This window comes from Oryzias latipes, chromosome 9 (assembly GCF_053564925.1).
Source record: "Oryzias latipes strain Hd-rR chromosome 9, Olatipes_Hd-rR_3.1".
In the NCBI taxonomy this organism is placed as follows: domain Eukaryota; kingdom Metazoa; phylum Chordata; class Actinopteri; order Beloniformes; family Adrianichthyidae; genus Oryzias; species Oryzias latipes.
In genome coordinates, this window is record NC_136245.1 from 21,657,612 (window position 1) to 21,672,022 (window position 14,411).

At 40.3% G+C, this 14,411-nt stretch overlaps 1 protein-coding gene across 2 annotated transcripts; it reads left to right on the forward strand.

Annotated features, from left to right (window-relative positions):
• Window positions 1-6,050: 6,050 nt before the first annotated feature.
• Window positions 6,051-14,199, forward strand: myo1ha (myosin IHa). Of its 2 annotated transcripts, XM_004072606.4 has the most exons (31): window positions 6,051-6,271; window positions 6,354-6,469; window positions 6,652-6,850; window positions 6,932-7,012; window positions 7,372-7,551; window positions 7,636-7,734; window positions 7,834-7,947; window positions 8,034-8,105; window positions 8,206-8,325; window positions 8,399-8,466; window positions 9,483-9,588; window positions 9,707-9,787; window positions 9,866-9,957; window positions 10,153-10,247; window positions 10,349-10,395; window positions 10,542-10,622; window positions 10,719-10,824; window positions 10,916-11,033; window positions 11,125-11,238; window positions 11,324-11,400; window positions 11,477-11,545; window positions 12,316-12,400; window positions 12,494-12,656; window positions 12,732-12,815; window positions 12,914-13,007; window positions 13,082-13,137; window positions 13,208-13,343; window positions 13,413-13,483; window positions 13,654-13,751; window positions 13,825-13,924; window positions 14,024-14,199. In XM_004072606.4, exons 1-31 carry the CDS (start codon window positions 6,149-6,151, stop codon window positions 14,048-14,050), a joined length of 3,072 nt encoding a protein of 1,023 aa, XP_004072654.2. In that variant the 5' UTR covers window positions 6,051-6,148; the 3' UTR covers window positions 14,051-14,199. The 2 variants fall into 2 exon arrangements, with proteins under 2 accessions (XP_004072654.2, XP_020561611.1); XM_020705952.2 differs by having other exon boundaries at window positions 6,057-6,271; window positions 10,542-10,824.
• Window positions 14,200-14,411: the final 212 nt, after the last annotated feature.

Consider the following 14,411-nt stretch of genomic DNA (forward strand, 5'->3'; position numbering starts at 1 on the left):
AGGAGCGAGGGGTCAATCTACAGGAGTTGACCAATCATACTTTTTATGAACAATCATAAAAGGGCTTTTTCGGGAATCTGTGCTCAGTATTATGTGGCCGTTTTTCCAAAAATTGGCACTCTTTTACTTTACTGTAATTCCTGCTAGAAGTACAGCTAACAAGAAAAAATGACTGCAGAATTAGTGGCAGCTCACAAAAACTACACAGTACAAAAAGAACTACAAAACAGGTGGAGAAAAGCGCCAAGCTGCAGTGGAGACAGGTTGCAGCAAAGCTCCCTTCTCATAGGCTGCAGGGACACATGGAGCTTTTTAAGGCTGCTTCCATCAGCTTGGGTCCAACGGAAGCCACACCCTTTCCAGCACCACACCTGAAAGTAATCAGACACAGACAAACACCCACTTACAAAGATCCACAAAAACAAGGAAGTCCCACTCTGATACAGAAATAAAATACACAAAACACAGAACAAAAAGAGAGCACAAAACAAAATACGGCCACAGCCGTAACACCCCCCTACCCAAGATAAAACTTCTTTCCCAAAGAAGCATTTATCCTAGATGAAGCAACTACACAAAGAAGTAGCTCTCACAGAGCACGCCACACAAACTTAAGACACACCACACAAGCTCAGGATGCGCGCCCCTCAAGACGCACGCCCATCAAACTCAGGACGCGCGCCCCTCGAGGCACGTGCCCCTCCAACTCAGGACGCATAACCCTCAAGGCACGCGCCCATCAAGACTAGTCTCACAAGACTAGCACAATCCACACAAAACTACTCAAAACTATCGTGTTGCACCGAACAGAAGTCAACATAAGTTTGGTTAACAGTTTTCCACTATCTACAGAACTTAGGCAATGTGATTCAAGCACCAACTTCACATATTTGTGGCCAGACCAAAGAAGCCACTCAAAACGCTGATAGAAATTCTTCAGATTCTCCAACTTAAACAAGAGCAATGTGTTTACTCACAAAATTCATGAGCAGTGGACATCCTCTGTGGCAACACCAGCCTGGAGCAATGCAACTGGATCAGTCCCTCCAACGGCTACGGCTGCAGGAACTTCCGCACCTGCCTCCACCCGATTGGGGTCAGTGGCATTGACAACAGCTGCAGCAGCCTCCACTCCTACTGTCGCCTACACCACCTCCAACTGATGTTTCCAGCCAAGGTGTGCTTGAGGGTTGGAGCACTCCCTGCTCAATCAACAACTGCTCCTTCGAAATACTCTTGGTCTCGATAACAGCTCACAGACTTCAAACGCCATGTTATGGCCCACAAAGAAAACCCAAAATTTGCCTCCAAGCACAATCGAATCGGAACAAAACCCACATATATCAAATACCAACACATGAATGTGAATGGTTAACAGATCCCAGACGAGCCCCCAGTTTATGTTATGCCCCTAGACATAAAAAAGGGTATAACAATAACTTTGACCTTTTTATTGTTTCTGGCAACCTGACACTATTTTTTCTGGAGGTCGAATTAACCGGAACTTCATGTGATGAAAAAATAGCGTGACCGGTTTTAAAATCTGTTTTAACATTCCACTTGTAGCTGTTTGGCTTAGAATTTTTTGGACTGTATTCCAGGGGGATGTGGTTACTCTTCATTTTCTTCACCTTTTATTAATGTTCTCCTTTACTCCCTGCGCCACGCCTCACCTCTTGCACTGCGCAGGGCTCTCACTCCCTCTTAGAGCCGTGCGGCACAGGGCTCCCTCTACTCACACACATGGTTTCAGCAGCACATGCACATCTTCATTCTATCACAGAAGTTTCTGTCTTGCGAGGGAATTCGCCAAATTTATTGCGTTCTAATTATTAATTTCCATTGTATTCATTTCCATTACAAGCTGCGTGTGTTCTTAAGTTCGTGACACGTCCGCCCGCCAGAGGATTTTGTGTGTGTGTGTGTGTGTGTGTCGGGGGGGGGTATTACTGTTCTCCTTCACTCTGTAACACCAAAAATGAACTCGCACTGTTAGATTTCGATGAATATCACTACACGTTTTTGTGCAGCGCAATGTTACGTGTCTGTATAAGCAAAGGCGGACCCTCCTGCCCAGAGTTCTTCATAGGTGTCAGGCTCCTGGCTACCAGAAAGGTGACAAAGTGTCTGCAGTCTCGTTTATTACTGGGCAATACATAACATTCTGAGAAGATGTCTATACCAGAGAGCACAGGTGAAACTCGTGTGCACTTTGAGAGCGGTCAACTGTAGAAGAATCAACACGCACCCTCAACACACTTGTGCGTGCTCCTTCCTCCTACACACACAGCGCTGAAACACATACATAGTCATTCTACAACACCTATATACTGTAGTTAGTTCATTAGTAGTAGTAGTAGTTAGTTGTTACTGTTATTTGTTTATAAAGAATCCTGCATTGTAATTTTATTCATTTGCAACGCGGCCACCGGGGAATTTTGTGTGTTTTGGGGGGGGGCTGCGGTTAACCGCGCCACCGAACCCCCTGCTGGTTCATCACTGCGGTGATCAAAAATCCCACACCGTCACAGCTCTACTTCCACCTTACAGTAAGAAGGCTGCGGTTCAAAGTTCAGCTGCTGTCTAGGTTAGGCTCTGACAGTCCCGTGACCCCAAAAGGGATAAAATTGGTTAAGAAAATGGATGGATGAATGACAGTGGAATTTTTTAAAGTGACTTTAAATTGTTCTTATATTGTAAAATAAAACTAATTACAGTTGTGAAGCTTTGACATGATTTCAATGAGGACGCTTTACTTGCTTCCAGAAACTTTGGGCGGATGTTACTTCACTACTTCACCAGCCACTTATTGTCCTGCCTTCATTATGAACCATTGCTAAATTGTCCTCCTTTTCTTTTTCACTGTTAAATTCATGGATGCCGTCCTTTCCCATCCCTCCCATCCAGGCTTTAGTATTTTTAATACTTTTTAGGTCCAAACAGGACAAATTCCTTCAACAAGAGACTCAGGTATCTGAAATCTGGCACATTTTGATTTAAGAAACTACCTTTTGTCTTAAACAGAGAATAACAAAAGAGCCAAGACCTCAGCACAGACTGTGGCTCAAAACAATGGCTTTGTTTACAAATTGTTTGGATGAAAGCAGTGCATGATCAGACTGTAATCTACCCGCCCAAATCAAAGATCAGAAACGGGACTGTGCCAACTGGAAACATGTGTCCAGAGTCTGGAATCTTTTTGTTTTGGTTGTGATGTAATGGAGCTTGGAGAAGAAGAGACAGAGAAGAAAGAGAGAGATAAAGAGGGATGAATGGACGTGCTTTGGATCTAGTTTCTGTCTTGTTAGGTTACACTCAGTAAAGCAGCAGATACCCAGGTGAGCACTGAATAAGATATTGGTCTCTCCACCTCCTGCAGCATGAATGATTAAGCAATTGGCCCAACGCACCTTAACACTAAGATCACAAATATGTGCCTTACATCTTCAGCATCACAGGCTGCATGAAGGAGCTAATGGATTCTGTCTCGACCGTAATCTCCTGACTCCATTTGTTCCCTGATTGTCTTCTTCAAGGAGACACAGGAGAGCGTCTTTATTGATGCGACATCTGTGGAAGGGAGGACAGTCCTTCCCATTTGGATCCATACTACAACTCTGCATTCAGTTGAAAAACCAACCAAGCTTCAAAAATGCAGGTTTGAGATTAAAGTCTTTCTTTTTTGAAAGGTGTGCTTTTTTCATTTTATCAATAGTTCAAACCATTTACCATGGATCTGCTGGGGCCACGTCAGGAATTAATTCATGATTTGTCTTGTGCTGAAAGAGGTTAATCAATGGCTTAACTAACTACGAATGGGATTTGATTTGGGGTAATCGCTTTTGAAAAGGAAGAGAAGAAGTTTCAAAAACAGAACTCTGAAACAGGAAAAAAAACGTTTAAACTGACCCCATTTTTAAGTAAAAGTTTTGTCCTCATTCTTACTCAAGGAGACGGGTCATAGCTCATCGTAATGCATAAAAAATCAGATATTATTTCCAATAAGGTGATAAATTAACTTAATTGTGAGTAATTTCAAAATGGATCTTTGCAGCAGTGGCTTCTTTGTGTTTCTTCCAAATACAGCTCTCAGACAGGTGACCTCATGTTTTCCCTGGATAACACTGACACTGTGCATCAAGAAGAGGGCTCATATCCTAATTAAAAGACAATTGATTGTGCTCTGAGGAGACTACGCAGTCTCACTTGATCTGATGCTCGCTTCAAGGATTTATTAGATTTCTGCTATACCAGAGGCTGGGGGGTCTATGGTTTAATTATAGGTGGAATTACAACTTCATCTATTTGGTTGGAGATGAAAAGCCATAAATAGCCACATTGGTGAGAACTTTTCAAGCATCAGATACCTTTTTTTACTTGAGACTCCTTTGTTCTTCCATGCTAAGAACGCCCATTTAGTGTTCAGCCTTCACAACAGAAACACCTCTGCTTCAAAGTGAAAGAAAAAATCAGCTTGACACTGAAGGTGGCCTGAATAGAAAACTGTGAACCTTTGGATTCAGTCAGAATACTGAAACCATTCTGCATTTTATCACTGCTGAATTCATTAATGCTTGACAGGAGCTCATCCATGTTATTACTTGTAATACTGTATGGCAGACCCCCAAGTCACGCTGTCCTAGCGCATTGTTTTCATATGCAGCCCTGAAAGTAGTTTGTTCCCATGAAGGAAGGGGGTGTCACTGATACCCCACACCAGCACCACCACCATCAGATTGATTCTGACGTCCAAAAAAGGGTCCCTTCAATGATATTGTTCACCTGTCTCATTGGCTTAAAATGGGTGGGTGGGAGCAGGTTGCTATGGGAAGGGGGTCGTGTGAGGGTTATTTGTGGGGACACAGGGTGAGGAGTATTGTTGGGGACAGGGGTGAGTGGACTGGGAGGGGCGCAGTGCTGACAGGTGGAGAGAGAAAAAAATAAAAACACACATATCTGACTGGCCTCCATCTTTCCATGGAGCCTTGCTTGAGTGGAGCCCAAATTACAGAACAGGAGTGCTTAGAACAAACCTCCATTGTTTGCCCTCGGGGCACTAAATGAGTGTCACAGTGAGCAGCGGGGCACAGACCGTTACTGCACTATTTAGTCTGTCCCGTTGTCTCAAGACGGCCCAGTTTCAGGGATTCTCAGATCAGACAAATGCTGTGCTCCTCCTCCCCCGTTTCATTCGCCTTAACCCTTCCTCTGTACAGCTAACCCCTCCCCAACTCCTCACCCCAAAATAGGCCAAATCTCCTCTATTGTGTTTCGACTGCCTAGTGTGAAATTCAGTGTGACGTTAAATGTTTTCTAATGAATAATTACTGAATGGATATGCAGGGGGAATATGTGTAATGGATTGTAGACTGCATTTTAAAGACGTCTTTTTTGTCTCTGCTCCGTGGTATTTACAGGACAAAAACACTTGGCCTTTCTCAGAAGAAATAAGGGCTATAGGCAGAGGACAGAGGCATGGGAGGAGGAGTGGTGGTGGGGGCTTTGTGTCAATTAGATCCAATGGATTATCTTTTTTAAAATGTTTTTACAGAGAGAGTTGAGAATCAAAGGACTTCTGCTTCCAAAGGAGGGAGAGAAAAAAACTCCAACAAAAGCTGTGAAAACCTTTGGTCTGAGTTTTGGTTCTGTGAATGCAAAACAGATTGGTGGAATTTCTTTTCCCCACTATGCCCCTCAAATGCTGGCCAGTTCATTTGCACACCGTGTTGTGTTTGGCTGAAGCATTAGCTCAAGAGAAACATGGGCTGCCAGCCAAGGTCCTTGTGTGTTGTGCAGCAAACATTATCTTCTGTGTTCATTCGCACAATCACAGACATTTGCCTAATAGACATGCAGGACCTCTGGACCTCCTATTTAGTGGGGCTAACAGAAAATGTGTTTTTCTTTTCTCATGGAGCCCCGGATCACCTCATTCAGTCATCATGCATGGTTAAAATGCAGAAATATTGGATTTTTTTCTCAAAGAAATTCTGAATACTGATGAATAAAAAAATTCTTGTGTTTTAAAATATGAAATTTGTTATTAAAGTTCAACAAACGTTTTTTAAAAGTTAGTCCAACTGCTTTGAGGTTGAAGAAGTTAGTGCCCAAACTTCTGACAGCTTTTCTCCAACAGGGTCAGCTGGACATGGAGGGCGCCCTGACTGCCAGGGACCGAGTTGGAATCCAGGACTTTGTCCTTCTGGAAGAGACCAACGAGGCAGCCTTCATCAGCAACCTAAAAAAACGTTACAGCAAAGACCTAATCTACGTGAGTCTGAGAAAAGACATTTAAAAGTAGATAGTGAGCATTATCACAGTAAATATAACCCAATCTATATTTATTTTCTTAGACATACATTGGCACATTATTGGTGTCTGTCAATCCCTATAAGGAGTTGGATATCTACAACAAGAAGCAGATGGACACCTACATGGGAGTCAACTTTTTTGAACTTCCACCACACATGTGAGTGTGATCAGGAAAAACTCAATTTTTAGATCTGCAGAAAATAAAATAAAAAAAGTGGTTTTTCTTTCAATTTAGTTTAGAATAATTTGATGTCTAGTTGATTTTGTCCAAAAACACAATAGCTATAGTTTACAATTCCTCGATATTTACCTATGAAAAAGTGAAATACTTCTTTCCAGCTATGCGTTGGCAGATAATGCCTACCACACCATGCTGACTGAGTTCAACAATCACTTCATTCTCATCTCTGGTGAGAGTGGAGCAGGAAAAACTGAGGCCTCCAAGAAGATCCTGCAGTTTTATTCTGTTAGCTGTCCCAGCACCACCCTAATGAGCACCGTCAGAGACAAAATGCTCATGTCCAACCCTGTTCTGGAGGTAACCCAAGATTTTATTAGTTCAAATATTTAACAGCTGAGGTGCTTTTGATTAGTTGGTAACATTAATATCTCTCAACAGGCTTTTGGGAACGCCAAAACACTGAAAAATAACAACTCAAGTCGGTTTGGAAAATACATGGATATTCAGTTTGACAGCCAGGTGAGGATCAGCAGTGGTAAGGTGATATGTTTGTAGTCTTTTTTTTTTAATAATGCGTAATTAAGATAAGATAGAATATGCCTTTATTGTCACTATCCACTTGGACAATGAAATTGAAGCAGTCACCATCACAATGCAAAAAAACAATCTAATAAAACATGATATGTAAAAAAAATCTAAAAAATCAAGTTTCAAAACACCAATTTACATTTTAAAGAAAAAAAACTTATAAAGAAAATATTTAAAATAAACTGTCAGTTTTAAGGAGCTACTTGCTAAAAGTTTTGGTCACTGGACCATAGGCTGTGTTTCCTCTGTAAGTTGTAGAGCAGCTGTCTTTAGGATCATGATGCCCATAGGGGGATGCTGTTGGAGGCCACATTCTGAACTACCTGCTGGAGAAATCAAGGGTTGTACATCAGAATCACGGAGAGAGAAACTTCCACATCTTCTATCAGCTTGTGGAGGGAGCATCAGACAGTTTGCTACAGCAGCTGGGGTTGGAAAGAGACTGCCAACATTACAACTACCTGACCCAAGTATGTATGGTCTGGTTTTTAATTTTTTCTAAGAAAACATGTTGGAACAAGAAGATCTTAACTGTTTTTTTTTGTATCAAATAGGGGGAGTGTGCCACTGTCCCATCCATTAATGACAAAAATGACTGGAAATCGGTCAAAAATGCCCTACAAGTCATTGAATTTGATGAGGTCAACACAAAAGTAAGTTGGTTGATACTGCACATTCCATGGCTGCCAAAACAGTTTTGGTCTTATGCTCACCGGGTTTGTAAGACTGATCAAAATCTCAATTCTATCTAGCACTTGTTTGAGGTTGTTGCAAGTGTTCTACACTTGGGGAATGTTCAGTTTGACACTGACAATCGAGATCGAGCCCTTTTGAACGACAACACTGAGCTGCAGTGGGTTTCCAAAGTAAGAACAACAAGAACAACTACAACAAGAACAAAACATTCTTTGACACACAGCAAAGACAGAAATTCCTTGATTTTCCTCAACAGCTTCTGGGTGTGGATGCCCACAGTCTTCAGGAGGAACTTACATTTAGGAAAATTGAAGCCAAACAGGAGCAGGTTCACACACATTTAAGTCTCCTTGTTTTCATCAGCAATAAGCGTGTGTTTTAATTGTGTTTAAAATCTCTGAAAGCCATGATGATTTCTCCATGTGAAGGTTCTCAGTCCCTTCACAACAGATCATGCCATTTATGGCAGAGATGCTCTTGCTAAAGCTATTTATGGACAGACGTTCACCTGGTTGGTGCACAGGATCAACGATTCCACCGAAAACAAGGTGGGAACAATAGAATTTGACAAACAACAAATCTGAGACAGTGACAGGACTTTTACAGATACTTCTTTCCCAGGACGCCTCAAAGAAAACCGTTATAGGACTATTGGATATATATGGATTTGAAGTCTTTTATGTCAACAGGTGGGTGGCATTTTAATATTTTGCAATTTTTTGCAATGTTGCACCACAAAACACAGGTTCTTCTTGTTAACTGAGGTTTTTCCATGCAGTTAGCTCCCTGTGCTACGCAGGTTTCCTCTGATGTCAACAGTTCACAGGATTAGTGTTAATTTTAAATGTACTTGTGAGCTGGAGCATGCAGAGATGTGAGAAAAAAAAACTCTACTTGGTAATTCTAAAAGATCGTGGCATTTATCCTGAGAGATCAGTTCATACACACCAAATTGAGCTTGCGTTTTAACAAAAACAGAATTTGTTTCTCGAGTAACTTCACTAGTACTTGTATTTCTCTTCTGCAGTTCAGTCAGTTGGCTGATCAGTTGTTACTCCACGAGCTATTCAGAAGTTTGTGAAGAACAAAAACGCACAAACAGACATAAGTCAAGTAAACACTAGTATATAGAAAGCTTTGGGATTATTATGCTTATAAAATGTGTTGGGTTTTGGTTCATTTTTCGTAGATTCATTAAAAGACGGGTTGCATAATGATGAGAAGCTACAGACAGCTCTTTTGCTTCTTCCGCTGGACACAAAGACTGTTTTCTCTCTTGCAAAATTCCCAGTGTCTTTTCCAAGTTGGCAAACGAACCGAGACATTTAGTCCACAAAAATAAGGCACAAAGACTCTATGGGTTAAGAGTTAAAAATATTTTTTGTATTTATTTTTGCTAGATGTTCACATTGGGACATGTGCCTTATGATGTTTGCTGTAAATGGAAAAAATGGGGGGAGGGTGGTGTAATGCTCCTTACTTTCGTAAAATCACTTTTCTGAAGCACAAAGAAATTCAATTTGAGAAGTCAAAAGCTCATGTCTTTCATGTGTTTTAGCCTTAGTATTGGTCAATGCTTTGGACAGCCAAACATTATAAAATATCACCAAATTACAGCAATAGCTTATGTTTTTTTGTAAAAGTTTGAATAATTGCCAAGTTTTATAAGTTCTTTGTTTTCAACCTCTTTTTGTTTGTTTTTTAGTTTTGAGCAATTTTGTATCAACTACTGCAATGAGAAGCTGCAGCAGCTTTTCATCCAGCTGACTCTCAAAGCTGAGCAAGATGAATATGAAGCAGAGGGAATTGAGGTATGCTGAAAAAAAACAAAATATATAACTACCAAAACATATATATTTTCATTGTATACTAAAAAAAAAAATCATTCATCAAAAAACAAAGTATCATTGTCAATTTTTTTTTTGTCAGTGGGAACCGGTTCAGTTCTTCAACAACAAGATTATCTGTGATCTGGTTGAAGAAAAACACAGAGGAATCATATCATTACTGGTGCATAAAACAGACTCAGACCATAAATCCACGGAGAAAGGAAAAGCTCTAATGTCCATTTTCATGATCATTTTTCAGGATGAAGAGTGTCTTAGGCCGGGCGATGTCACTGATCTCACCTTTCTGGAGAGGTTGGAAGAAAAAATGGGAAATCATCCACACTTTGTCACGTAAGTTAAATGTCAGTTTCAGAGATTTGTTTTAACTTTGTTTTAAAAAGATTCAAATGAGTCATTTTTCATCTTTGGTATTTCAGAAACAGGATTAAGCTATTTGACAGATGACTGAAGAAAGCATTTTTAAAGCTTTGTTCTTCTGCATCTTCAGACTAAAGTCAAATTAAAGTTTGTAATCTTTGACTCCAGACACAGACTGGCTGACAAAACCACACGCAGGACTCTGGAGAGAGGAGATTTCCGGCTCCTGCATTATGCAGGAGAGGTCACATACTGCGTTGTGGGTAATAACCCCATCCTGTTTCTTTTGTTTTCCCACTTTTCTTTCATTTCAAAAAACTCTATGAATTTCATTATTTATTTAGTTTTTTTTTTTACATTCTAGGCTTCCTTGACAAAAATAACGACCTGTTGTACAAAAACATAAAAGATGTAAGTTGACAATTTTGCATTATATTGAATGAAATCAAACAGCCTTTGACATGAACAATTTTAATTGTTTTATTTTATTGGCTTATTGGAAGTAAAACAACTTGCTTTTTTTTTTTATAAACTTGGGTTTTCAATTCGTCTTAAAGTTGATGTGTCAGTCCAAAAATGCCATTGTCAGCGAGTGTTTCTCCAACATGGACAGAGGCAACAAACGAAGACCAGAAACGGTAAATTCCGTCATCTCATATCCTCCTGATCAATTCAGCTTAATCAGTCACTTAGACCAACTTCAGGTTATTATGACCTTTATGCTGTATCTTCAGGTGGCGACTCAGTTTAAGAGCAGCCTGCTGAAGCTGACAGAGATGCTCATGGCCAAACAGGCCTGGTACATTCGCTGTCTGAAGTCCAACGAGTCCAAGCAGCCAGGTATGTCAGCTTTTAAAAAGGATTTAAATGTTATAAAGATGAAAAAGTGGGACTTTGTGTAAATCCTTTTTGGTTTTACTCTTGAATGTAGGTCAGTTTGATGAAGCACTCATCAGGCACCAGGTGAAGTACTTGGGCCTGATGGAGCATCTTAGAGTCAGGCGAGCTGGATTTGCATACCGGCGCAAATATGAGGACTTCTTAAAAAGGTATTTGAACTCTGCTCTTGTTAGACATGAATACCTGCTGGATTGATTAAGATACAAAAGTGCAGTGATCGTTATTTGGGACTTCCCGCAGATATAAGCCTCTTTGCCCAGCCACCTGGCCACACTGGAGGGGATTTCCATCTGATGGGGTGGAGGTGCTGGTTCAACATTTGGGCTACCTGCCAGATGAATACAAAATGGGACGGTGAGGAAAATGAGGAAAATGTTCTACATCATGCAAAAGAAAATGAAGAAAAAAAACAAAAAACATCTCTCTTTGAGTTTTACAGCACCAAAATATTCATTCGTCATCCTCGAACACTTTACGCTACAGAGGATGCTTATGAGAGATGTAAACACGAACTGGGTGAGTTCTAATCAAATTTAGACCCTTTTTACTGTTTCTGACTTCAGTCATTTACTGGTATTCTTTGGCTTTCCAGCAACGCGCCTGCAGGCCAAATACAAAGGATACAAGGCAAAGGGAGAATTCAAAAAGCAAAAGGAGGCCGGTAAAGCACGACACATAGTGATGCTTGAAAGCTGGAGGTTCTTGTTTGTTTAACTTCTCTTTTATTGCTTTACTATATATTATTTACATTATATTTAGTTGAGTAAAGATGGGGAGCAGTTTTTAATTTGCAGCTTTGTCATGCACGATACTCCAATTCAGTCTTTTCCCAAAGAAAACATGAATGTTCCCATTTACCTATATGATATAGGCCAAACCTGCTCATTCCTGGTCCTTCAGATCTCCCAACCTGCCTGTTTTCCAGATCTGCTAGCTCCTGATTAGCTCAATCAGATGTCTCCAGATTCTGATTGAATGAACACACCAGGGCCAGTTAATCAGCAGTACGCAGTGGAGGGAAAGCTGGAAAACAGGCAGGGTGGTAGATCTCGGGGACCAGGAATGAGCATAAAGGCCTTTCTCTTCTGAGTAAATAGTTTTGAAATGATGTCACTATAACACACAACACCCCTGCGTTCCTATTTTTGCACTATTAAAGGAGCAAATTAAAGGATTAAGTATTTATACAGACTGAGCAGGTATTGGTTCCAACTTATGAGATATTTTTATGTCCTTTTAGTAACTACTGACCCCTGAAATGACTCGCAGAAGTGTCCACATAAAGGGGAAAATTAAGTTTCTTTTAATCCCCTTTTAAAACATGTAGCACTTATTTTCACATCCAAATGAAAGAAATACCAACACAAATGAAAAATGACAGTCGTATCAATGAGTATTACATTTTCCATAACTGTATCTTGATTTCCTCAGCCACTAAAATAGAAAGTTGCTGGAGAGGAACCCAGGCCAGGAAGGAGAGAGAGAAGAGAGAATGGGCAATAAAGGTCATTAAAAAGTAAGGAGAAATAATTGAGCATCACAGATGAACTAAACCATTTAAAACAATGTCAGAGTTGAAGCTATAACTGTTTTTTCTGCCTGGTTTCAGGTTTATTAATGGTTATTTGAACAGAGGGGAGGCGAAAACCACAGATAACTCTGAATACTTGGCCTTTGTGAGACAAAGTTACTTGAACAGACTCAGAGGCAATCTACCAAAGACAGTTTTGGATAAAACCACCTGGCTGACTCCACCCTCCGTGGTCAAAGAGGTAGTGGAGCATTTTGTGTTTTAAACAAGCTGGGTTCTTTTTTCCTGACTCTGTGCATCCTTGTTGTTTTTGAAGACCTCAGAGATTTTGCGTAAGCTGCACTACCGTCTGATGGTGAGGAAATATGTGAGAGGACTCACACCTCAGAGGAAGGCACAAGTAAGATAATTAAAATGATCATTTTAGGGTAAATCCTCTATAAATTCCTATTTATCTTGACAGATTTTTTTAAATATTTTACTTTTATTTTCTAACAGCTTCAACTGAAACTTGTCACCAGCACCATTTTTAAAGGCAACAAGGACAGCTATCCGCAAAGTGTCCCTCAGCCTTTTTTGGAGACAAGAATAAGTAAGTCTCCAAAACTGAACCGCAATACCATTTTATTCTTTAGGAGTCATAAATATGAAACATGTTTTCTGCAGGTGACCAAGAAATCAACCCAAAAATTCTGCAGACAATCCGCAACGAGCGGATTAAGGTAAACAAGTGATCAACTGGTTTGTAGACATTATGCAGGAATTCCCATGTTGTGTTGTCTCTTTCTGCAGTACAGTGTTCCAGTCATTAAATATGACAGAAATGGCTTCAAACCAAGACCCAGGCAGCTCATCCTCACTCAGACTGCTGCCTATCTGATTGAGGAATCCAAGGTCAAACAGAGATTGGTGTATGCGTCTCTTAAAGGTCAGACCTATAACATTTTTTATCGTGTTTTCTTCGAGTGGTAATACAGTTACAGGCATCTCTTTGCAGGGATTTCAGTCAGTAACTTGACAGATGGAATTATTGTTCTGCATATCAGCAGTGAAGACCCAAAACAAAAGGTATGTCAATATAAAATATTTGGATTTATAACTGCCATTTGCCAATGTAACACAAATTAAATTATTTTTTTAGTCTAAAAAGAAAAGACTGACTTGGAGAAACCAATAACAATGGATTTTAGAAATAAAATAGTCTGTGTGGCTTTTCTGTTTCACCCTGGTTGTTTAAGGGGGATCTGGTTATCCAGTGTGACCATCTGTATGAGTTCTTGACCAAACTCTGCGTCATTGCTAACAAACAGAGCGCAGTCCGAATCGTACAGGGAAGGTGAGTCTGCTGAGATTTAAAAACATGTTTTTAATTTCATGTTTGCACTAATTTCTTTTATTATTACTGCCAGCATAAAGATTGAAATCCAGGCAGGAAAGGAAAGTGCAGTGGACTTTAGCACTGGGCAGGAAGCCATGGTATACAAAGCCAAAAATGGACATCTTATGGTGGTGAGTGAAGTCAGTGCAGTGAAATAACAGATGCACTTCTTTAGTTTAATTGAAATCTTATCTGCAAATCCAATAGACGGCTTCTGTTTGTCACCACAGGTTGCCACTCGAGCAAGGGTGAGGTAGGTGTGTGCATCTGAAGAAGAAACTCAAGGAGCCCCTGCATATTTAATCAGGAGACCCCTTGGCAGATGATCAACACCTGACCACAGATACCTGGAGGATCCAATTTGAGTAATTTGTTTAAAAAGAGCTCATTTGTCAGCAATAAATTTGATTGAATACCTTTTTCCATGTGTGGTAACACATTACATGAAACAATTATATGCAAGTGCTTGGAACTAGAATAAGCGCAAGTGTCCGCTCTGTGATGCCCGTAAATTGATGATTAATCCAGAAAGTAACGCGCTTTGAGATTGGCTTCCAGGTGGTACTAAACCCTCAGCTGGTTTAAATGAGTATGAAACACTGATACTTGCCAAAAACA